Genomic DNA, 24475 nt, shown 5'->3' with positions numbered 1-24475 from the left:
GATACAGCCCACTCAGACGCTTAGAACCTCGGCAGAATAGATACAGAAAAGGTATCTACTCTGCACGCCTGCTCCATAGAGTGTGCTCACGTACGGACTGTGTGTTTGGTACAGCAGCTGCTCATCCTCAGAGAAGAAGGCACTTCATAGGGTCGTTAGGGCAGCAGAGAAGACAATAGCCTCCCCCCTCCCCACCCTGGAACATATCTACACCTCCAGATGCCTCATGAAGGCAATAGACATTTTAAAAGACCATTCACACCCCGGTCACTGCCACTTCCAGCTCTTGCCATCAAGCAAGAGATACAGGACAATGAGAACCAGAACAAACCGCCTAAAAAACAGTTTTTACCCAAAGGCAGTCATGGCTCTAAATGCGATGAAAGAACATATTATTTATCAGTGCAATTCTTTGTTTATATTTTTACTTTACTATTGATTGTTTTTAATTTTATGTTAATTTTTTTATGTATAACTCGTTGAGTCAACGGCACCTTCAAATTCCGTTTTACCTTTGGAAAACAAAAGTGGCAATGACAATAAAGACTATCTTATATTATCTTCGACGTCTGAGTTCCTTTGTATATGTGCTGGTTGTGTGTGCAGCTGAACTACGCTGAGTCCAGGCTGACGCAGCTGGAAGGCTGTCACTGCGAGAGGACCTGCAGCGCCAACGGCCTGGTGTACCGGGACAAAGATCTGTGGGCCGAGCCTGAAAACTGCAGGAACTGTGCATGTAAGGTGAGCATCAACTTCATACTTACAATCAAAGAAGCACACCGTGGTTTTGCTCTTGAAAGAAACAAGAGACAAAACAGACCATGGCAAAATGATTTATTAGCAAACTGGAAACGCTGTGCAAATGAGGAAAACGTATTTTCCAATAAAGCTATTTGAAGCACCGGCACCATATTTATTTCTACTGTTGGCTAATCTGTATAAATTAGTGACATTAGGGAGGAAGTTGGTTCACTGGCTTTTTTTTTTTTTTTGTTAAAGCATTAATTCAATTCAGTTGTATTTATACAGCATCTATTACAATACAATTGTCTCTAGGCGCTTTCCGGAGACCCAGAGCTTGACGCCCAAACACTTACTAAATAAACAAGGGCTAGTAAAAACTCGCCTTGTGGGAGGAAAACCTTAAGCCAAACAGTGGCAAGAAAAACTCCCTATTTTAAGAGGGAAGAAATCTTGAGCAGGACCTGGAGAGAAGAGAGACACCCATATATTGTCAAAGGTACCAAAGGCAAAGATATATTAGTATTAATTATCCGTTAGCTGGAGAACTAAGAGTTTTACATGACTGATACATGGTTAGTTGGTGGACTACGGGATGACTACATAAACACATCTAGCACTGGCACTGAGGTGGTGAGAGGTGGGACTGCAGGGCAGGATGCTGGGGAGCCAATGAAAGGAGGTTAAATCATATAAGATGTTGCTGGAGGACAAGACCTTTTCATACCTCCTTTTAACTCTTATATCCACACTGCAGGACTTTACATATTTATAGCATTTCTCTTTAGCTCCTACCCCAGAAGCAGAGGTTCCTAACACGAGCAGAATCATTCTTTATGCAACACAAATGTGTGGAGTCCCTGGTTAAATGTCAGTTCATTGTACTCATATATTGGCTATCCCTAAAAAATGGATCCTAAGGGACTTTACACAGAAAGCAGACAAAAGTTTGCAAATCTGAAAACAGTCCAATAAATGTAATCCAATTGGGCTGAACTACCCAATATTTTAAATCAGTAAAACATAATTCATTCCAAGTTCAAAAATCGTATATTGCCAATTCATAAAAACAAACCGTCTAAATAACACAACAGATTACATTTAATCTTCACTTTGGCACAATCCCATCCCGCAGGCAAGCATGAGCCAAGTGTGAAGAGAAAAGAAAAGTTAACAGAAAGAGGAATCTTCAGCAGAACCTCCTCAGAACTATTTGTCCTTGTGTTCAGGCGAGCATGTTTTCCCCATTAATCTGGAACTAGAATGTGAAGCAGATCTTTAAGTTTATCTTTATTTTTCTCTAGGCATTAATTAGATGTTTTTCTTTTAAATTGTAGCCCTGTGAGGTACTTTACACATTGTATTGGAGCCTGGGAAGTTCTAGTTAAACAAAGCTGAGTGTAGTTAAGTATGTTTAAACTTGTATAGCTATCTTATGCCAGAAAAGTTGAATTTAAATTGTTCTCTTTTCAAGGTAGTTTTGGGCATTAATGCCACTGTAGTGTCAGTTGAGAGATGATGGGAAATGAGGTAAAAGATGAGTTGTTGTTAGGACCCTTGGGCAGTTCAGAACTGATAATGTCTTTGTTCAGGGTTTTATAGCAAAGATGAGCCTCTTCTACAGAAAGTGAGTCCACCAAGAAAGCAAGCAACAATATTTATAACTCAAATTATCCCTGCAGCAGTTTCAGTATCACATGGAAGACACATAAAGGTGTGGCAGCATCTGAAGGATGTTTTTTTATTTTCTTTCAATAGAAAGTTGGTTGCACCCCATGTTCCTTTGAAGCTTAGAACTTGTCTCCAACGCCCCTCTAAAGTCAACCCCTGCATCGTTTCCCACTCTCTGCCCCCTGGCCCACCGTCTCATAAGTGCCTCCTAATACGCCTGCCTGCCTAACTGCCTGCACTCATACATAGGGTTCAGACTTTGAATTGTGTTGAATCAAGCCATCCTGGTCCCCAGGGAATTAAACTTGCTGCATCGCTGCACATGAAGCATGGGGCAGAGTTTAGTCATTCTGGTTTCCTCCCGTGGATATACCATTAACTGATAACCACATGTATCCTGAGGGAATCATTTTTCCATGACTCAGGAAGTAAAGAGAAGCTTGATGAGGAAGCCTCAAAAATAAAAAAAATGTGGCCTTCAGGGCCTGAATAACTACTTGCCACCAACAACCCAGCGAGAGAAAGTGTAAGCTCAGTGAGGATTTTTTTCCCCTATTCTATGATAGCTTTACCCTTGTCTTTATTGTTGTTCTGAACAGGGTGGGTTTACCGTGTTTAGAATTGTGTTGTACTGTGAGCTACAGTGTGCGTCAGTGCTGATCACATTGCATGTGTTTTATATTTTCTGTAACAGAAGATATTTTCACTTAGAAACAATCAAAGCCAAATACTACACTGCAGACTACCAACTACTACACAAACTCCAAACTGAATTCAGGACAAGTGAATACACCGATGATCACTTAAACAAACCCAAGTACAATAGCCACAAACAAGCGCTTGTGAGACTTCACAGTGATGGAAATGAGTACTAGTTCAGACTTCAAGTCCAATGAATTGTTTCAAGAGGTACATAGTTGAGTGCTGAAGTGCCTGAAGTTTACAAAACAATAGGTAAAGTTACCCAACACTGAAAACTAATGTACATGTCGTGGTTGAAACCAACTGTCAACCTTGTAGGTGGAAGTGTGATGGTCTGGGCTGTTCTGCTGGATCCGGAGCCGTTGATTTGTTCAAGAAAAAAAACAAAACAAGATAGTTGAAAAAAATGAGGTGTCCTCACTCTCCAGACTGAAGTGCTATCGAGCTGGTTTGGGATGAATTGTAAAGAGGAGTGAAAGAAAGGGAATTTACAAATGTCTGCAACTTCTGCAACAGATTTGGGAGGAACTTTCTGGAGAATATTCGATTTCACTTGTAGAAAGAATGCCAAAGAATGAGTTTGTTCAGCTTTCATCTCTGCCAATGGTTGCTACTTTGAGTTAAAAGTTTAGAATACATTTTGGTTTATAAATTGATTCCATGATTTATTTCTTAAAATCAGTTGTTTATGATCTTTGCTTTCATTTGCGACACAATGAGATGATGCATAAATTGCAATAACAAATTGAAAACTGGGGTGTTCTATAACTTTTGACCTTTGACCGGTTGTATGTGCAAGGATTTGTTACTCACCAAAAGAATTAGTGAAACACAGTAACAGTAATAGCCAGGATGAGCACAGGGAATGAATAGTCCTGACAGAAAAGCACAGGGGTGAGGGAGTGTTGGCAGATTTTAACCCTATAATGTCAGATTTATTATATTTGATACATTGATTTCTGAGACCTTTGAAGCATCATCTTCCTACAAACCACAAAAAATATTTAAAAAACTAAAAGATATTTAAAAAAAGATGTAAATTGACCTAATGTATTCATATGATTGGAAAATAATTATTAAGAAATTGTTTGAATACAAAATTAGTTTTTGATTCCATTATAAAATTAACTTAAAATAGAAAGACATTTTGGATTTCTTTCGTGTTGTTTCATGTCCAGCTTTAAAGTGTTAATAATGCAAAATAGGGAGATGTTTATAAATTACATCTGTATGATAATTACCTCATCATAAAATCCAATAATCACCATACAATCAAAATCCTGAATTGAATCCAAGTCTTACTATGATATTATCCATTACAGTGGGGGATGTAACTTTTTGTTGTCTAAAATAACGACGGATCAATAAAGTATGCACACTGTGATACAAGTAGCTGTGTCATCAAGAGAGGTGTGCAGACCGTAATGACAAGCTAATGAGGACCATTAATTACCATCAGGTGTGTTGATGCAAGCCAACATCTAAAACATGCATGACAGGGAGGCTGAGGACTGGAATTGAGAAACATTGGATTAAAGTTACCTCCCTATCTGAAATGGAAACCTTGAAATGTCTTCAATTTGGGGTTAGCATTCTCTGAGTGTGCACAAAACTTGCCTCTAGACTTTCCCCCTAGGTGTATGAAAAGGTTTTGTTTCTACGTATGGTTAAACAAATGTAAATGTAGACCCAAAAAAGGTAGCAAGAAACATCAAACTGGAATTTCCAGCTGTTCCATATGCATTTTAAATTGAACTTTGAATTGCTGATTATGTTCAGCATGCTCTCTTTAATAAGAACATCCTTTTCCCACAGAGTGGTGTGGTGGAGTGTCGCAGGATTTTCTGCCCTCCGGTAAATTGCTCCGAAGATTTGCTGCCTGTACACGTCGAGGGAAGTTGCTGCAGAACATGCAGACGTAAGTATCAACCGAACATATTTTAGATGCAAGAAGCTGAAACCAAGCCGGTGCCACCGAACCTGTGATAATTCCCTCAACCACTGTGCAGATGTCTCTTTCACACTATACAAATAGCCTCGGGCAAAAGCTTTTTAAAACCTTCATGCAAATGTTTTAACACAAGTGTTTGACGATGATAGTCCAGAAATACAAACTCAGCAGGGTACAGGTGCATCCCTGCAGGCCTTGTCACAGGTTTAAAAGGAACTTCATTCGTAAGAAGTTGTTTGAACTGTGAGGTTGTATTGACCACACTTACATTTTTCGTTTTGTTTTTTTCCCAGTCATACCCTCTTACACCGAAGCCATGCTTTATTTGTGAGTGATGTGGTGCCACACTATGCAATCCACAAGATCACACCTGTCTTCATGTCCACTAAAATGGGAGCTTTAGTTCCCCTATCAAGCACATAGGGGGTTAAGCACCTGCTCAGAGAATCACAGACAACTGTGCCTCACTTACAATATTATGAACACTTGAAATCCCTAAAGAATTAAGCGCTTGAATAATCGCAGCTCTCCATCCCCCTGCTCATTCCTCTTTCCCGCTTCCCTTCCCCTGTGAACGTTTCAGCTCTGGCACTTTGCATTGTGCCACTCGGACTTTAAGCAGGACTGCTTTAGTTAGTAGTTCTGCTTTCTCCACAGAGACATGTGCAGAAAAGCATTCACTTTTTTGTATTCCTAATGTTCTGATCCTTCTCCCCAAGAAAGTATGCTAGTCCAGAACAACTTTGTCTGTAACCAAATTAAATCTACCAAACTTCACCCTGGAAAACTTTTTTTCCTTTTTTTCCCCCCTCAGGTTCTGTCTGAGGAAAGAAATGCCTATTGGATTCCTGAGGCAATCCAATAGGCATTTCCTCCCGCTGTTGAAGATAGGTCTGCCACAAATGATGCTGGCTAACAAGTCATTCCATTTCTTGCATCTCATAGTGGCTGTATCCACCTTAATAACCTTATACAGAGACTGTCATCCTCTATTTTCTTGTCCTCAGCTAAATGTACCTACATGGGGCAAACGTTTTCTGAAGGCCAGCACTTCCTGTCCAGGAGCTGCAGGGAATGCAAGGTATGAATTTTCGCGTTGTACATTCCTGCATTTGTCACCTTCAGATCTTTTCATTGTAGAAGTGCAATGATTGCCTGTCTTGGGCTGCTTGGTGTGTGATTCAGTTAGCCAGCAGGTCTTATTATTTTCCTGACCCCCCCTTAGTCTCTTCACTCCACCTTTTTTTTTCCTGCTCTGATGGTGAGAGAGCCAGGTAATTAGAATAACATGTGAACACAGCAACCGACTGGGGATTCCTGTGCCTTAGAACCATGACACATCTTTTTTTTTTCTTTAAATGGTGCTAATGGATCAAAGTGGTGGACAAAAATATTTCGAAGAGCTTTTTCTTTGTGACCACGATAACCCCTGAATTCAGCCGTGTATGTCGAAGCACGCGATCCTGATGGAGTGTAATATTTTGTAAGTGTCTGGCCTCTCAGCATCACAGTAGATGGGGAATATGAAAAGCAATAATGGATGCATTTTCTGTTAAACAGCGAGGGGGGATGGCAAAAAGGAATGAGAGAGAGAAAATAACACCTGGTGCATAGCAGAAATCAATCATCCTCATCTGTACCATGGTTTTAAGATTTTTAAAGCCACAGACTATACCACTTTGGCCATTGCTTGATAATTTATTTTAAAAGTACTTCTTAGCTTAATAACTGTTATAGTCAAGTCACCAAACTTCCAAGTCTGAATCCAGGCTTGAGTCGCTAATGACATGTCCGAGTCATTTGAGTCAGAGTCGAGTCCAATCCAAATAACCCAGCTGCAAGCTTTTTAAACACATGCGCAGTTTTTTGTATGTATTTTAAGCATCTTCAACCGTCCTTGTTACATTTCAAAACATGACATCTTTGATATAAGAGTGTCAATGCAGTTACGGGACAAATGTGAGTCCAAGTCCGAGTCTCATTACTACTCCAAGTCAAGTCACAAGGCCAATAAAAATCTGGTATACCTAATAAATACTTGAATACTCCAGACAAGAAAACTTCCCAAATATTTCGTTTTTAACAAATTGATCTGACTTGCTGAAAATCATTGAATTACTCTATTTGAAACATTTTTGTCACATTGCTCCTGCACTTTGGCTTAGTTTTTGATAAATGAACAACAGCTCAGTTTAAGATGCAATTCATTGTTGTTTGTTAGTTTTATTAACTGTATTTTCAGAGAAAATTAGCTTTCATCTTTCCTACTTTGCTTTATAGTGGCTTAGGGGGAAAAAATCCCTTATACTGCAAATAAAAACCAAATGAGCTATTGGTTTAATTAGTGAAATGTAGACACATTTAAAAAAATAAATGAATCAATAGATATCCCACTGATTAATCATATGATAATATGATCCAAAAAAGGCTCACAAGAGATATGGTGCTCTTTTAATATTATTTTGGGAGTATTTTATATAAATCATAAAGAAAAAAAACGCTTTGAAGGAGTTGTGAAGGACAAAGTCTCTTGGATTTGGGTCAATACTTTCAACATTACGAGGACCACCTTAACTCTGCTTTGGCAGCCAAGATGCTGCAGAGTGTGTGCTATTTGTTTTAAAGCCCAGGGGAAGATGGCACACACATGCTCACACATTTTATCTACAGAACCTTTTGTGTCCCCTCTGAGGTTGTCTGTGCCTAAACTGTGATCAGAATGCGTGCTCTCGCTGTGAATGTGAACACTGAGCACAGTCTTCACATCCCCTGCTTTTCTCCTCACACGGCGGCCTCATTCAGTCAGAAGAGGGCTTAAAATAACCTGGTTTTGTCAGAATTTAACGAGGGCGTGGTCTAATGCAGTTCAAAAGTATAATCATTGAGATGTTGAGTATGGGCCTCAAATGCCAAACACAGTCACTAAGCATTTTGCAGGAAAGTTTATTTGCAGTTTATTTCAAACATGTGACCATATTAAGCTCACACCACCCCCTATTCAATTTTAATCTCTAAAGCAGCTTTCCTCCAATCATAACTCCAACAGCCAATCTTTATTTCTGAGTGACAAACAGAGGCACAAGGTGATGCTCTTCCTGAAAACGATCACATTTGGCTGAGCTGGTAATTGATTCATCACATTTCTGGAGCCTTGCTGATGGGCGGAGCTAATGGCTCTTGAACATGCACCCCTCCTTTACTCCTCAGATGTTTTGCTACATTTTTAACATTAATTGTAAATGACCTCACCAACTCAAGTCCTGATAAAAATGTTTGAATCTACAGAATCTACAGGACTGTCTCAGAAAATTAGAATATTGTGATAAAGTCCTTTATTTTCTGTGATGCAAAAATGTCATACATTCTGGATTGATTACAAATCAACTAAAATATTGCAAGCCTTTTATTATTTTAATATTGCTGACCATGGCTTACAGTTTAAGAAAACTCAAATATCCTATCTCAAAAAATTAGAATATTCTGGGAATCTTAATCTTAATCTGTAAACCATAATCAGCAATATTAAAATAATAAAAGGCTTGCAATATTTCAGTTGATTTGTAATGAATCCAGAATGTATGACATTTTTGCTACACAAAAAATAAAGGACTTTATCACAATATTCAAATTTTCTGAGACAGTGCTGTATAGAGATGATGTCAATATGACTCTGCAGCTAAAGACAGTGTACCTTCAGTATTTTGTTTTGCATAAACAGGCACACACATGCCAACACAACTCAGACTGTGTACGTACCACTTAGAAGTTACTTTCATGAACTTTTAATACTGGAAAGCACCGACTATGCATTCTGTCGATCCAGCAGTGTATTAGGCCTTGTTTTATAAAGCAGTTCTCTGTTAAGGGTCGTGAGGTAATGAATGCATTCTCTCCATAGCTGACACAGAGAAACAAACTGCATCCACTTAGTCATGGTTGGTGAACTTTCCTTCAGATGTGCAGATGACTTTGAAGACGGCCATTATTTTTTATTTATTTGGGGAAAAAACCAAATCAAATCAGAAATCAAATCACAGCTGCTCTCGCTGTGTGTTCACATAGAATGAACAGTTTAGAGTGGGAAGACGAGGAGGAGAAACACAGTTGATTGGCAGTGATGTGCAGGGTAATGCGATGACAACACCCAGGGAATTTCACCCAGACAACACGAATCATACAGCACAACTCTAAATACAGAGGGGCACAGACCCATGTTCATATACAACAAATAACTAATTTCTGAAATACGAATGTTTAATTTATAAAAGTAATTATCTCAGTGTTTCTCTGCAACCAAGTTGGATAACCCATTATAGTGTCTCCACATATTTTAAGGCTTAAATGATTAATAACTGTCTTATTAGGGGCACCACCTCCAATGGAGGAAAAATGAAGTAATAATAATAATTAATCATCTGAAGTTATTAATTCTAAATGAGGGGATCTTACCATTATGAAAAAACACATGAAAAACTGACTTTGAATCGTGAACTTTATTGAAAGCATGCGATAAAAGTGAAACCTGAAAAAAAATGTATGTTCTTCTTTAGGTCAAAATGATTATAAGATTAAGACAGACATATGTGGAATAACTAAAGAAAGTTGCTAAACAAACAAACAAAAGAAACTGAAAAAAGAGCTCACGAGTGAAATAACCTCAACATGTAATTTGCACGGAATAAAAATATTACCCAGCTGTTTTCTGAGGTTAATCAATTTTCTCACTTCTTGCTTTGTAATGTAAAAGCAGAGGAGAAAATTCAAGGAAGAAAAATGTTAAGCAGAACCCCCCCCCCCCATGAGACTACAGTCAGATCTGTGATTAGATGTGATTTAAATGTTGGAGGTTCCACGCTGGGACCAAATGTTTTATACTTTTCTGTCAAAGTCTGTTTTAATGCTTCAATAGGCTTTCACACATTTGACCCCTGGTGCAGCAGCTGTAATGTCTGTTCTCTGTCTCGTGTAGAACGGCCTGATGGTGAGAGTTACAGAAACGTGTCCCGAGCTCAACTGTAGCGTCAGTGAACAGATCTTACCAGAGGGCAGATGCTGCAACGTTTGCAGAGGTATGTCCACTTCCTTACTGCACTGTTCTCTTGTTGCATGAGTCACTCTTTCCTCAGATTGTGTGTGTGTGTGTGTGTGTGTGTGTGAGTGTGAGAGACAGAGAGAGGGAGAAAGAGAGAGTGTGTGTGTGAACCAGTACTCCTCCACTGTGAGCAGTAAACACAGCCTACCCACTCCCATGCTGATTAGGCTGGACCTCTGCAATAACTGTCTTTATCTCCCTTTTCACCCACTATGAATGTTTCTTGGCTGCGATGCCTATCAGAGCAGATTGGACTGTCTTCTATAGAGCACCTGCTGTGCCAATTTGCCTGAACCCTGCGGCTTTGGCAGCAAGTTACTACAGGGTAAATGGCCACCAGCCATTCAGTAAATACATTGAATAAACAAACTGCGTGAGGCTATCAGTTATAAAGCCATAATGAATACGTCCTGGGGTAGGTTTTGCCCGAAGGAAATTGCACACTGTTATGCTGCTAAGATAGGCACATTGTCTGAGACTCAAAGGGGAGAAAGATGAAAAACATGCAAAATAGAAGGCAGGGAAAGCATATTGTTTTAAAGAGAAAGTAGCAGCAATTACAGAGTAAGGGGTACAATACCTTCTATTGTGATAAGAACGGACAAGTGGAGACTGAAGATGAAGTCTAAAGAGCATACGATGAGATGAAGCTGGGAAAAGGTTCAGTAATAAAGATAACAATATGTTGAGATGAAATGAAAAAAAAAGTGGTCGAGGAAAAGGGAAAAGATTCTGCTCTGCTTCTGCAGATTTCTGATGGACTGGCATGTTGTATGACAAATTACAAGTATTATATCACAAACGTGGTTTCTAGTAATACACATGCGTTAATCTACTTTGTTATAGTTTCACACTAGTATAATCAGTCCTTCTTAGTTATATGAACCGTACCGGTGGTAGAATCATGCAGAAACAGCTCTCTTGTCACTAATGGCTCCTCAGGCACTCTGCCTCTCATGGCTTTTTTGTGCAGTCAGTCTGTCATTCATTACAGGACATGATGAGCTTCAGAGACAGACAATCACCCCTCTGCCTCTCTGTCACCACTCTTATCTGTCAGACTAATCTTCAGTCCATCTATCTGTCTCATCACACTTTTGGGAATGCGCAGGCTCCTAGTCTACATTCACCGGGATTTGAAAAAAAAAAGAAATGGCAGCCGAATGAAGAGGTTCGGAGTTTCACTCCTGCTAAAGTTAGTCATATAAAAGTACAGCCACTTTAACTTTTAAGGTTTTACATTTCAGGACATATATATACAGTGGGGAGAACAAGCATTTGATACACTGCCGATTTTGCAGGTTTTCCCACTTGAAAAGCATGTAGAAGTCTGTAATTTTCATCATAGGTACTCTTCAACTGTGAGTGATGGAATTTAAGAAAATCATATTGTATGATTTTTAAGTAATTAATTTGCATTTTATTGCATGAGATAAGTATTTGATACATCAGAAAAACAGAACTTAATATTTGGTACAGAAACCTTTGTTTGCAATTACAGAGATCCGACGTTTCCTGTAGTTCTTGACCAGGTTTGCACACACTGCAGCAGGGATTTTGGCCCACTCCTCCATACACATCTTCTCCAGATCCTTCAGGTTTCGGGGCTGTCGCTGGGCAATACGGACTTTCAGCTCCCTCCAAAGATTTTCTATTGGGTTCAGGTCTGGAGACTGGTGAGATTTTGCATGAAGCCCCAGACCGAGGGAGATTGACCGTCATCTTGAACTTCTTCCATTTTCTAATAATTGCGCCAACAGTTGTTGCCTTCTCACCAAGCTGCTTGCATATCGTCCTGTAGCCCATCCCAGCCTTGTGCAGGTCTACAATTTTATCCCTGATGTCCTTACACAGCTCTCTGGTCTTGGCCATTGTGGAGAGGTTGGAGTTTGTTTGATTGAGTGTGTGGACAGGTGTCTTTGATACAGGTAACGAGTTCAAACAGGTGCAGTTAATACAGGTAATGAGTGGAGAACAGGAGGGCTTCTTAAAGAAGAACTAACAGGTCTGTGAGAGCCGGAAGTCTTACTGGTTGACAGGTGATCAAATACTTATGTCATGCAATAAAATGCAAATTAATTACTTAAAAATCATACAATGTGATTTTCTGGATTTTTTTTTTATTCCATCACTCACAGTTGAAGAGTACCTATGATAAAAATTACAGACTTCTACATGCTTTTCAAGCGGGAAAAGTATCAAATACTTGTTCTCCCCACTGTATATGTATATATATATATATATATATATATATATATATATATATATATATATATATATATTTTTTTTTTTTTTACACAAAAAATATGCCAACCTGCAGATACAGTGTGTAGAAAACTAAATGATTTCACAACTTTAGCGTCATATGCAGCCAGACGGATCAGTCTCCTTTTGTTTGCCCCATTCTCAGCCAAGTTAGAGCTTTAGGACAAATGTCTTCAAGTTTGACTCCAGAATATGTGTGTAAAGTAGGAAGATCATGATTATCTAAATGATCTGAGTTGGCAGGGCTTACAACATGGCTTAGTTGGTATTATGCTCGTATTTACAAAGACTTTTACAGACATAGCTGATATAGCTGTGGCTTTCTTTTTTCCAAGACTCCAAGATCCAGGATTTCTCATAAACCTGCCCAGTGTGTTTGGCAGCAAACATTGCTTCTCTGAGATATTTGCTGATGTCTTTCCTTATTAGCTCTGTGTTAGTATACACCTGAATGTTCCAGACCAACAACCTGTCCAAATGTCTGTATGTAATACAGATGATTAATCAAGTGAATTTGATTAGCCTTAAGGTTGTACTTGGTTTTCCATGTGCTGTTTCTGCATTCTGGCAGCGTTTTTGTTCAGAAAAGGCAAAGGTGGATCTTAAATGATGATATTTGAGGCTATAATATATATATATATATATATATATATATATATATATATATATATATATATATATATATATATATATATATACTGTACACCCAATTTTAAAAGTTGATAAAGAACCAACCCCCCCCCCCTACACAAAAACTTGGAAGTTGACCGTTTACCATCCTTTCCCATAATTGTACACAGATCTAGCATTGATGGAGCCTATTCATTAAAGAAAACCCAAGTGAGATTCTGATTTCGTCACTGGATAACACACTTTTATGTTCTCTCTTTAACTCAGCTGACACTACGCTTGTCCCTGCATCATATTGGATTGGTGCTTGTTTGCTTGATGTTAGTATACTGTATGTGCATGCTCACTGTGAAGTCAAAACTCCTAATACCAGACTTAGATACATAATAAGTTACATTTCCTGTCATTCGCAGTAGGTGGTACAATCAAAACTGTTTGTCCTGTTTTCCTTTCTGCTCAGTGATGCATGTGTATTTGTGTTTCTGTTCAAAACTTGTCACTGCCTTGAAAGAGCAAACTTTATTGGTTCCCTTTGCTTCTCCCTTTCAGGTTATGACTTTTGCGCAGAGGGACTCATTTGTGGAGAAAACTCAGAGTGTAAAAACAGGAATACTAAAGCAGAATGCGAATGCAAGAGCGGCTATGCTTCCATCCATGGGGATTCTACTTATTGTGAAGGTAGGACTTGATTTCACTCTGCTCAGGGTGTCAATGGGCTCATTTGCCTGATTTGTAATATGTCTTGTGGCGATGTTTAACAGCTGTGTGAATGGCAGTGGGTGGAAACATCTACTTCAGTGTTCCCATTAAGGATGCTGCTTATGAAGCCTGGGATCTGCAGACTGAGATTTGTAATTGGATAGCTGGACGACGACAGGCCATAACAAAAACTAATATGTGTTCAAGGTCATTTGAAAATATTTCCAGTGGTTCTAGTTTGATTTGTTAATTTACAGTCGAAGAGAGTGGAGTTCTTGTCTTGTTTAAAGGAGCATGAGGCTCCTTTTAAGAAATGAGACTCTCTAGCGCCACCCTTCACCACGACGGCCGTTGGGGGTACTGCAGCCAACAGCGAAGCCGGCACGGGAGAACGGGGAGAACGCGTATGCAGCGTCATGTGACGTCACATGCGCAGCCCAGCGCGGGAAAAGCGGCCCCAGCCTTGCAGTACATTTTGCAGCACACAGCCTGTTCAAGGCAACGGAGAGATACACTAGAGGGCTCATTCTTTTTGGTTTGGAACGCTTCATCTGACATTATTACTAGAAAAATTAAAACGTATACAATTTTTTTTCATAAATCCAGCCTCAAGCTCCTTTAAATATCACTTTCAGTTATACTTGAATAATAGAGTATGTTTTAGAAGGTCTTCTGCCGATCTCGAACAATCAGCAGAAACCAGCCATAGTAACTTTAGACTCTTGTCCCAATCAAAAACTACACATCGCTTTAGAGCACAATGTCACAAATCAACATCAAAACCAGTTAACGGAGCCACATAGACGTTACGGTAGAAGCCACTAAGAGCTTCAAGGAAGTAATGATGACAAAGAGAACGAGAGACTCCACAAGAAACAAAAATTAAATCTTAATATTATGAAAGTGACTCAAAGTCAGTCCACTAATTTGTACTGCTTTGATAACTTTTAGCTTGACATTAGCTCTTTCTCCATCAGTGTTCCCTCGTCTTTGTTTAGTTCCAGATTAACAGTGGCATTTCGAAAACTGTCAGTTTACTGCTTTTACTGTGCAAGATGTCCTATTTAAAGCATGTTTGAAGTGTTTGTAGATGTCTTTTGTAGCCTCTTCTGCCCGCGGGCTCAGAAAGCGCTGTTTAAAACATTTCAGGTATGAGACATCATTTGTATTCAGTGGGTCAGCGCACCTTGCTTCACATATTTGGCTATTTAAACTTAGCTTTGCAGAATGGAGGGTGAACTTTTGGCCCATTTGACTCATATTCTACATTCTGCTTGTTAAACTTTTTTAAACAAAACATGAATTTTTAGACTTCATTTGGGTAGTTTTTATGGATTTAAACCATCTGTGGAAAATGACGTTTATCAGGGCTTCTTTCAATATGGTTTTTTGGATGAGTTGCAAACCCCAGACTCTTGGTGCTGGAGGCACAGATTACTTGTCATGGAGCTAATGGCCTTATTTGATTAATAAGCTCGAGAGCATCAATCTGTGGACTGAAGGATTTACTCAGTGCATTATGCAGTTGTCTTTTGGTGTGAGCCACAGGACAAATGAATCCAATTGAATCCAGAACATGTTCTGAAAGCCAGACTGCCATGAGCCTTCCAGTCTGCTTTCGTTTGATCTGGATCATAAACTCTCTCATGCTGTACGGGCGAGGCCTCGGAAACGCTGAACTGAACATTGACTTTGCAAATCATGAAGCTGTGGCTATCTTGGTAGTTTTACCATCATTAAGTTTTGGTGGTTGCACCTGAATGCCCCTTTCACACGAGATTAAGACTATCTGGGACCTGGGGTCATTTGTAATAATTACTGAAGACTTCTGGGATTTTAATCCTTTGCGAAAGCACCATATCTGTGATTTGTTTTCACCTCAACTCACCTTCTCTATTTCAGCAGTTACGGAGGTCATAGAATACTTTGAATCCCATGCGAAAGCACGTCAGTAACTCAGTAATGCCTATAGAAATCTTTTTTTTCTTTCAAATTCCTCTTGTCACGTTTTCTGAGTCCTCTGTACATAACATTCTCAACCAAGATCAAGTGGATCCAAGTGGTGCAGTGAGAGATGTGATGATCTTATACGACTGCAGAAATCGTGCGGTTCATAGGAGTGTTTACAAAGCAGATCATAAACCCTTGGGCCATTATGTAAAAATATAATAAACTTGTACAAAAATGTAAACCCAATCCCATCCTTGCAGTCATTTACGCATTTCAGGCCCTCAAAGGTTTTTTGTTTGAGCAATTTACTATTGAGGCGACAAATAGTTTCATAAATCAGCATTTGGTGCAAAAGGCTGTGTGATTGAGAAGCACCATCAGATCAGAGGGTCTCCAGTTGGTGTGGCGTGTTTTCTTTTTTTCATCCCCCTGTAGTTTAAAACGAAGCCAAGCAATGTGATAAGGTACCATTAAAAGTTTTAATAGTCCTTAATACCATGTTTTCATGCAGTTGATGATGATATTTACGCACAATCAGCGGGTTGTTTGACCAAGACAAGGAGCAAGACAATCTAACGAGAGGTTTGACTGTTTCATTTGTATCTAGTGACCTTATTGCGGCCTATTATAATTTCCTTCTGTTTTCAAATCATTATTACAAATTCACTGTATTGAATGCTCACATTTTCCAACCTGATTGCCAAAGTACTTTTTTGTTTTCAACTTGATTGCTGAGAAAATACATTTTCTCTTATAGCAGAATCAAATTTGATTTGTTTACTAAGTAGACCCTCCAGAAAAACGCGGGCAAAAATCCTTGATTCCGCGGACTAAAATCCTTGATTCCGCGGGCTAAAATCCTTGATTTTGCGGGCTAAAATCATTGATTATGCGATTAAATGTGCGGGTTTTTTATGTGCTTTTATGCGGTGAAATTGCGGAATATGCTGTAAATTGCGGAATAGGGCGGAAAGTTGCAAAATATGCGAAATATGCATGAAGTTGCGGATTCGGCGCTGAGCTCTTCCCTCTTCAATTCAGCGGGTCGTCTGATCTGAGGTCGTAAGAGAAAAAAAAAGGAGAGCGCGGGTGGAGAGGAGAGACGCGACCGGCCCGGGGGCCGCCGTCTCTCTCCTCTCCACCCGCGGCTCGGTGCTGGGGTGATTGCCGGGCGCACCGGCGCGACGAGGGGGACGAGACAGAGCTCCGTCACCCCCCCCCCCCACCCCCCCCCCCCCCACGCGTCCGCCGCCACTATCCCCCAAGTGGATGGGAACGTGCGTCCGCCTCCGCCGGCCCTCGCAGGCGCAGTGGTGCGTGGTCAGCGCGGATCCTGAGTCCACCGGCAGCCGCGCCCACCGCACAAGCGGGGGGACTCTCTTTTTCTTCTCACCCCCGCGGGTGAGAGCTGCTGTTTGGGGGGTGGCGGTTTCTGCGAGCGGTGCGGAGGTCCCCGGGCGGGTCCCGCAAGGCGCGACCGGGCGTCCCGATATGTCACTCACAACCCTCCCCCCTTTTTCCAAACTTTATGCGAAAATGTCGGCGATGATGCGGTGAAATCAAGCGAGCCCCGCATAATTCGCATATTCAGCGCGGACATATGCAATATTAACCCCAGTAAAAGTGATTTTTCTGCACCAGACATTGAAATCCACGGAAGGTCTGTAAATCCACGGACAGCCGTGAAATCCGCGAAAAATTCCGCGATCACGGAATCGCGGATTCCTGGAGGGTCTAACTAAGATGATGAATTTCACTCAAAGTGGGGGTGAAAACATCAGATCCAACAAAAGAGGGTCAAATCTTTGCCGTGTTACCTCAGGTGTCGATACATTTTTCTAAAACTTTGATCTATTTTTTTTGCATGAATAAAGTTCAGCATTTTTTGTTTAATTTATTTATTTAAATTTTTTTCAACTTCGCCTAACCCTAACCACCTTATAGATAAAAGCTTAATATTTTAAAGAAATCATCCAAGAATTAGGTGACTGAAAGTGATTGAGGGCATAAATGATCCATATATGTTCCATAAATGTATCCTTATTTGTCCACGTGTCCTTCACAACAACCTGCTGAGTGACTTTTTGCCTTGGAAATGTTTGAGGGACATTGGCATAATTTCAGTGCATGTGGCATAATTATCGAAGAATGTAGGCTTATTTTTGTCTTACTTGCAAGATCAATTTTACTCTTATCACTCTTATCATGATTGCATAATTATTGCATAAAAGTAGTACTTCATCTTACAAGTGAAATATTATTTAATTTCCCTTTCCTTCTATTTTCCTGTCTACATGCTTTTATTTTGTATTCCCGGTGTTTTATCCAGGTGTCACAGTAGAGACTTCCTGAAAGAGGAGGCTGTAAAGAAAAAATAAATCATTCACTCATCTGTACATTTTACATTTATAAGTCCACTTTGTCCCACATGAAAAAAAATAAAGTTTTTGTGACAACATTTTTTTAGATTTCTCTGTATGCTTTTATTCAGCATTTTGTACTGAAGTGGACCCCACAGAGGTCTCCAGCCAGACCCTTCTAGCCCGTTTCAGTGGGACGTTGTGTTTCCAACACGTTTGGTGGGTTTTTCTCGGGTAGGACACCCAGTAGTCCATGATGTTTACCAAACCCTAAACAAGAAGTTTTTTTTATGCCACATTTTAACCACATTTTTCAATGAGCGAACTAAAAATAGCGAGAGAACAGCAACTAAACAGCTATTTCAAATTAATTTAATTGGAAAGAAACGTTTGTGATCACAGTTGAATTGGGCGCTTCATTGTTGCTTCAGCACCGATCTCCTGACCTCCAAAAGCCCATTTTACCCATTAAATGTGATTAAATAGCTCTTTTGTAACTCTCACACCTGGCATGCTTTTTGTCTGACCAGTTGTTTTTATGTTCAGACTTGCACTCTGAAGATGAATCCACAGATAACGTTTTCATGTTTTAAAAACTTAATTTCGGTGTCTACACTTATATTTGAAGAACTTGGACGATATAAAGTCCCTCTAAACATAATTATTCTGTGACTATGGAAGAAAGCAATGATCAGTTATTAAATTTGCTGTTTGATTCACAATACATCTGAATATGTTTTCTATGAATGAATTTCCACCCACTAACGAGTAAAGAGAGCTTGCTTAAAAAGAATAATTTGAGTTGATTTTAGTTTTGTGTGTATGATGCATGTTTAATTTGGTACATTTAAACCCAGAGCCGAAGAGAGATTCTCTGTGATTAAGAGGTGCTTTCATAATAAAAGACAATAAAACCGCTGCGTATCTGCTAATGATTGAACGATGCAGACTTGATTTCCAAACACAGCATAAAAATCTGTCGACTGTTTTAATATTCAAAGCCATCATCTTAACCTCAGAGAAAGCAGAAATGTGTTTCCATTTACAAAAAAATAAACACATATAAATACACGCACAGACACGTACTAACGATGATGCGTTTCTCACTCGCCTGCCCACCAACGGCCATGTTTGTTTCCCATCGACGTTGAATTGCTGCATATTGGCCGAAATCTTCCTTGATTGGGGGATCAGTGCTCCATGTTAAGACAGATCCTTCTCCTCATGAGTTGAAGCTATTGTTTGTCATTTGTTATTGTTATTTGGTCTTGTAAAGGCTTACTGACATACTCATGACGTACATTAGGCTGGGTAACAGTTTATTTATAGCTTCAGCTTTCTCCACAGGACAGTAAGTTATTCCTTTACCTAATTCTTAAGCTCTCAAAAGCTCTAAAAACCATAAAAATGTCATAGAGAATAAAACTAACTATACAACAAGCTTGTAATTGCTGTTCTTAAGCTCAAGTATTTGTTATTGCTGATGTCTAACCAGATTTGCTCAGACTTGTGTCTCTCATATATAAACAAGACCTACATGAATGTAAAAGACCCCACAATTTTCTATTATGCTATTTTACTGATTTAGGTTTTCTGCTGTTTATCATTAGGGCTTCCCACTTCCTTCATAGTTTGCGCTGCATCTTTCAGATTTGCATCTAAATCCATTAGAATGTAATAAAACAGATTGGGAACAAATATGATGTTGGTTTAGGAATCCTCGGAAGACACCGATGTTCAAGCACTAATCACCAAAGATAAAATACACTGACTACAGCTCGCGTTTTGTGTTCATTAAGCTTATTATCCTCGTCAGCCCTTGTTTATGCTGTCACTGATGTTCTTTAAGTCCCTGCAGATCTACCGTATCCTCCATCAGCTGCAGACACATTAGCACTGCTGTTGTTGTTTTGCTGACAGCTTGTTAATCGCAGCCTAAAATATTTCTTGTATTGTTGACACACTGGGCAGAATCCTCTTGCAATGAAGCACTAAAAGACAGGGACAGACTCGCTGTTGTGGGGAATGTTGCATCAGCGGCGCACAATGCAAATAAACACGATTCCCATTTCCCTGCTCCGGGCTGCAGGGACCCTTGTCCCCAATGGCCTGTTGTTAGCGCAGAGATTTTGTTTTTGTGTGCTCTGTGAAATCCCACTGCGGGGTTGAATCCGACTCAATGAAGACCGAGATGTTGAAGATCTTTCTTTTCCTGCATATGATTGCAACTGTTTATAGCCCTTTTTTCCTCAGTATAACCAAATGATCTCCCGCCCTGCAGGAACCTCTTTTTTTTTTCTATCCCCTGGCTGCTCAATTGCCCCTTCAAACTCTTTCCTCCTTTTTCATGTGCCAAACCAGAGGCACTATCACCATGGTGCATCCTTGGAAATGCATGTTAGTGATCACATTAGGGAAAAGACAGCAGTCAGCGAGACTCTTGAGTCAAGTATTTTCCCAGATGCAGTGTTGGAGTCTATTTTCATCAAAGTGGTGGCAGAAGGCTGTCGCGGAGACTTCTGCTTTTAAGATCGGGGTCATTTCAACAACCTTAATGGCGGCAGCAATTCCTGCTGTGACCCATAAGTTTTCAGTAGCTCTCAAGTGCAACTCAGTGATTTTCCTCAATTGAGCTGCTGTGTGTCGCGGTTGGAGTTGTAAAGTGGAATTGAACCTGATAATTTTTCTCGAAAGCAAGTATTTCTCTTGATTCCCACCTAATAAAGTTGCCAGTAAGCCCATGTTCTGGCAGGCAAGAACATTTTATAATTTTACCTGAGCTCAAAATTGACATTATCCAGTATGTTTCTTGCTTGTTAACCTTTCACAGTGACTCAGATTTCAACACAGTTCATATTTCAGAGCTACAGTCACTTATTCTACCCACTGTTTCAGTGGCATCATCTCACAAGGTATTGTGGCTATTGACTTAATCCTCCTTATTCATACTGCAGCTGTTTATGAAGAGGCGGTGCACTTATGACTCATTTAACAATTGCGTTGTTTCACAGAGAGCTGGAATCACTTTTATAACTTGCTTTATAGTGTTGCTTAATACACTCTTGTATGTAATCATGTCATCAATCGGGTCATGGGTATTTAAACTGCATTTAAGGATGCGCATTGTTACTGTTTAATCAATACCAGTATTAAGATGTATAAAACTAATGAATTCAGTATAAATATTGGTTATCCATAGTGATAACTATTAATAGTCTATAAAGTCTATGTCATTTAGTCACTAGGTTTACATTCACAGTTTAGCTGAACTACAGTCATGGCTGGGCTCCTTTCTTTGTCCCAATTTACATCCCCTGCAAGTGTTGTGCCCTTAAATAGGGAAAAGTAGTGAGGGAAGAGATATAAAAGACAGACACACCTCTCGCCTTCACTCGTTTGTATTAAGTATAATTATAAAAAGTACAACAAAAATCACAGGTATTCTCTGGTAAGAACACACTCAGTTACAGGACTACAGCCTCAACAACCAAATGAATCCTTATCCATTTCTTAAAGATGCAAATTACACCCTCAACCAATATAACACGTGGATTCCAACCCAAATGAAATACATTCATCTTTTTTAACTCATATGCTAATTAACACATTAACTAACGTATTAAAGTAATGAAAGAACGTTTTTTAAGCACCATACAGACAATCTCGCAGATTACATAAAATGGTGCAACAGTCAAACGCCATGTGGTGAGACAGTAGTAGCATTTAGCTTAGCCTACCACGATAACAGAGTTAGCCAGTAACTTAAACAATATAAAAAGAACTCAATTCACATTGCTTAACTTAAAATAAACAACAATGACAGAATAAAAATCATCAACAACGTGTCGCTAAGTTTAAATCGCTTTGTTTACAGTAATTTAAATAGGGAAAAGTAGTGAGGGAAGGGTATAAAAGACAAACACAGCTCTCGCCTTCACTCGTTTGTATTAAGTGAGGAAGAGGAGCGCTATTCCCCCCACTGGAGCCCTGAGGTTTTACCACTGGATTGACGCACAATTACCCCAAACACTTACACTTTAAATGTATTTTCTTCACAGTAAAAACCGGAGCAACTTAGCAGAAATAACAAAAAAACGTATATTTTATAATACTCTGAAAAGGAATTAAATTTTATTTTCTAAAAAAAAATGAAATAATTTGTTTTAATACCAAATACTCTCATCTGCCACACAAGGGGAATGAACTTACTGACCAAAGTATCAAGCGGTCCAAAAGCTGTGCCAGTTGAACACCAGCTGCTGATGCCCATCCCTAATGTCATTACAATTAGGGTGAGTTGCATCACATTTTATTCTGTATATGTGTCCATAATGTCATGGATTATCCGGCGTCTAAGGGACTGGCCTCAGCGATGAAGACGAACATCCCTCCTCCTCCTTGTGACAGTAACCAGGTGTAAGGTGTCATCTTCCACAGTTTGATATTTCTAAAGGACCCCCCATCCTGTGTGGGTAGTGAGATTAGAGCCCAGTGCGAGTCCGACACATCAAAGCTAACAGGGCTATTTCAGTTTTGCTTTCATTTAGCTCAGAGCAGCCCAACTCCCCGGGATCAGGAAGTCGCTCTCTGATGTGTCACCTAAGCTAACAGACTCTGGGGAGGCATTTTACAATATCCCTGATCTCCAGTCAATCTCCGCTGACACCATTGCATATTTTGGCTCTTTTATTCTTTTACCCTATCGCTGTCTTCTTAGCTTTTGCCACTTACTGATAATCTGCTGTGGCTTTGGTGCTAATAGCATCACGGCTTACTGTCACCGGGGCGGTTTGAACCGTCTCGGATGACGTGTCTCAGTTTCCAACGGATTCTGGGTGGTAACGTCCAAAACTAATTACGGTTTCAAATATGAATAATGCTGGATATTTCTGTGTCTGAGGATGTGACAGCAACTTGATCACCCGACTGGTCTCTAAAAGCACATTTTATCATGCAGGAGGTTAGGCATAACTACATGCAAAACACAGTGAGTTATTTGAAAATGGATTGTGAGAGGAAACTAAACTTGTTTGCTGTGAATTGTTCGAAACAAAGACAAAATCAAATTTGAAGAGAAGGAACGAGGGTAAAGGGAAGGATTGGCACAGGCAGCAGATGCTGTCTATGTTAAAAAAAAAAGTAAAAGATCTTTTTTTTCCCATGGAAAAGTAACTGTCTGCTGTATTGTGGTATGGCCGTTGTGTGGATCTCCTCTTGCTTTGCTGATTTACATTTTGGAATATGTCACATAACATAATATTATTTGGAATGGCTCCTTTTTATTAGGGCCCGAGCACTTGCAGTGCGAAGGCCCTATTGTATTTGCAGGAATTTTTATTATTATTATTATTAGGGCCCGAGCACCTTCAGTGCGAAGGCCCTATTGTATCTGTAGGAATTTTTCTTTTTTCTTTCTTTTTTCTTCTGACGAAAGGAGGGCCTTTTTGCCCCCCTAAACGTGCCCAAAAAGTCACCAAATTTTGCATGCAAGTCAGGCCTGGTGAAAAATTTGATATTTAATGGTTTACATTAATGGGCGTGGCAAAATGGCTCAACAGCGCCCCCTGGAAAACTTTGTGCCTCAAGCCCCACAATACGGTTTGACGTACATGCACAAAAATCGCTACACACCTGTATCAGTACACAACTTAAAGAAAAGTCTCTTGGCGACATGGCCGAAACCGAACAGGAAGTCAGCCATTTTGAATTAATCGTGTCACTTTGGCGCAATTTATGCCATTCCTTCGGCAGTTAATACGGCCCGAACCGTAACGTGCACCCAGGTGTGTTATACATCAAAACGTGCGTCTCCATCCTGCGACTATGCGCATTACTTTTCTCTTTCAAAAGCGTTACCGTGGCGACGCTAGAGGCCAAAAAGCGCGCCCACCCGTCATCTGGTTGGTTCAGACAGAAAAAACTTTGCGCCTCAAGCCCCATAATACGGTTTGACGTACATGAACGAAAATCGGTACACTCCTGTATCATGTCGCAACTAAAAGAAAAGTCTCTTGGCGCCATGGCCGAAACCGAACAGGAAGTCGGCCATTTTGAACATTCTGAATTAATCGCGTAATTTTGGAGCAATATGAGCCATTCCTTCGAGGATTAATACGGCCCGAATCGTAACATGCACCCAGATGTGTTATACATCAAAATGTGCGTCTCCATCCTGCGACTACGCGCATTACTTTTCTCTTTCAAAAGTGTTACCGTGGCGACGCTAGACGCCAACAAGCGCACCCCCCCTTCTTCTGATTGGTCCATATTTGATAGTTCCCCAAAAGTCACCAAATTTTGCATGCAAGGCAGGCCTGGCCATAAATTTGATATTTCATGGTTTGTATTAATGGGCGTGGAAAAATGGCTCAACAGTGCCCCCCGGAAAACTTTGTGCCTCAAGCCCCACAATAC

General features: G+C 39.9%; 1 protein-coding gene across 1 annotated transcript in view; it reads left to right on the top strand.

The window, feature by feature from the left end:
- Positions 1 to 24475, top strand: part of LOC133458088 (protein kinase C-binding protein NELL1-like) — a 362160-nt gene that overhangs the window by 126115 nt on the left and 211570 nt on the right. Inside the window, exons 8-12 of the mRNA XM_061737631.1 lie at positions 607 to 741; positions 4930 to 5032; positions 6073 to 6146; positions 10035 to 10134; positions 13602 to 13730. Coding sequence (XP_061593615.1) covers positions 607 to 741; positions 4930 to 5032; positions 6073 to 6146; positions 10035 to 10134; positions 13602 to 13730 — 541 coding nt within the window. The remainder of the gene's footprint in view (positions 1 to 606; positions 742 to 4929; positions 5033 to 6072; positions 6147 to 10034; positions 10135 to 13601; positions 13731 to 24475) is intronic.

This window comes from Cololabis saira, chromosome 2 (genome assembly GCF_033807715.1).
Source record: "Cololabis saira isolate AMF1-May2022 chromosome 2, fColSai1.1, whole genome shotgun sequence".
NCBI classification, from domain to species: Eukaryota; Metazoa; Chordata; class Actinopteri; order Beloniformes; family Belonidae; genus Cololabis; species Cololabis saira.
The sequence above is the reverse complement of the archived record's forward strand: the minus strand, read 5'-3'. Positions and strand labels throughout refer to the sequence as shown.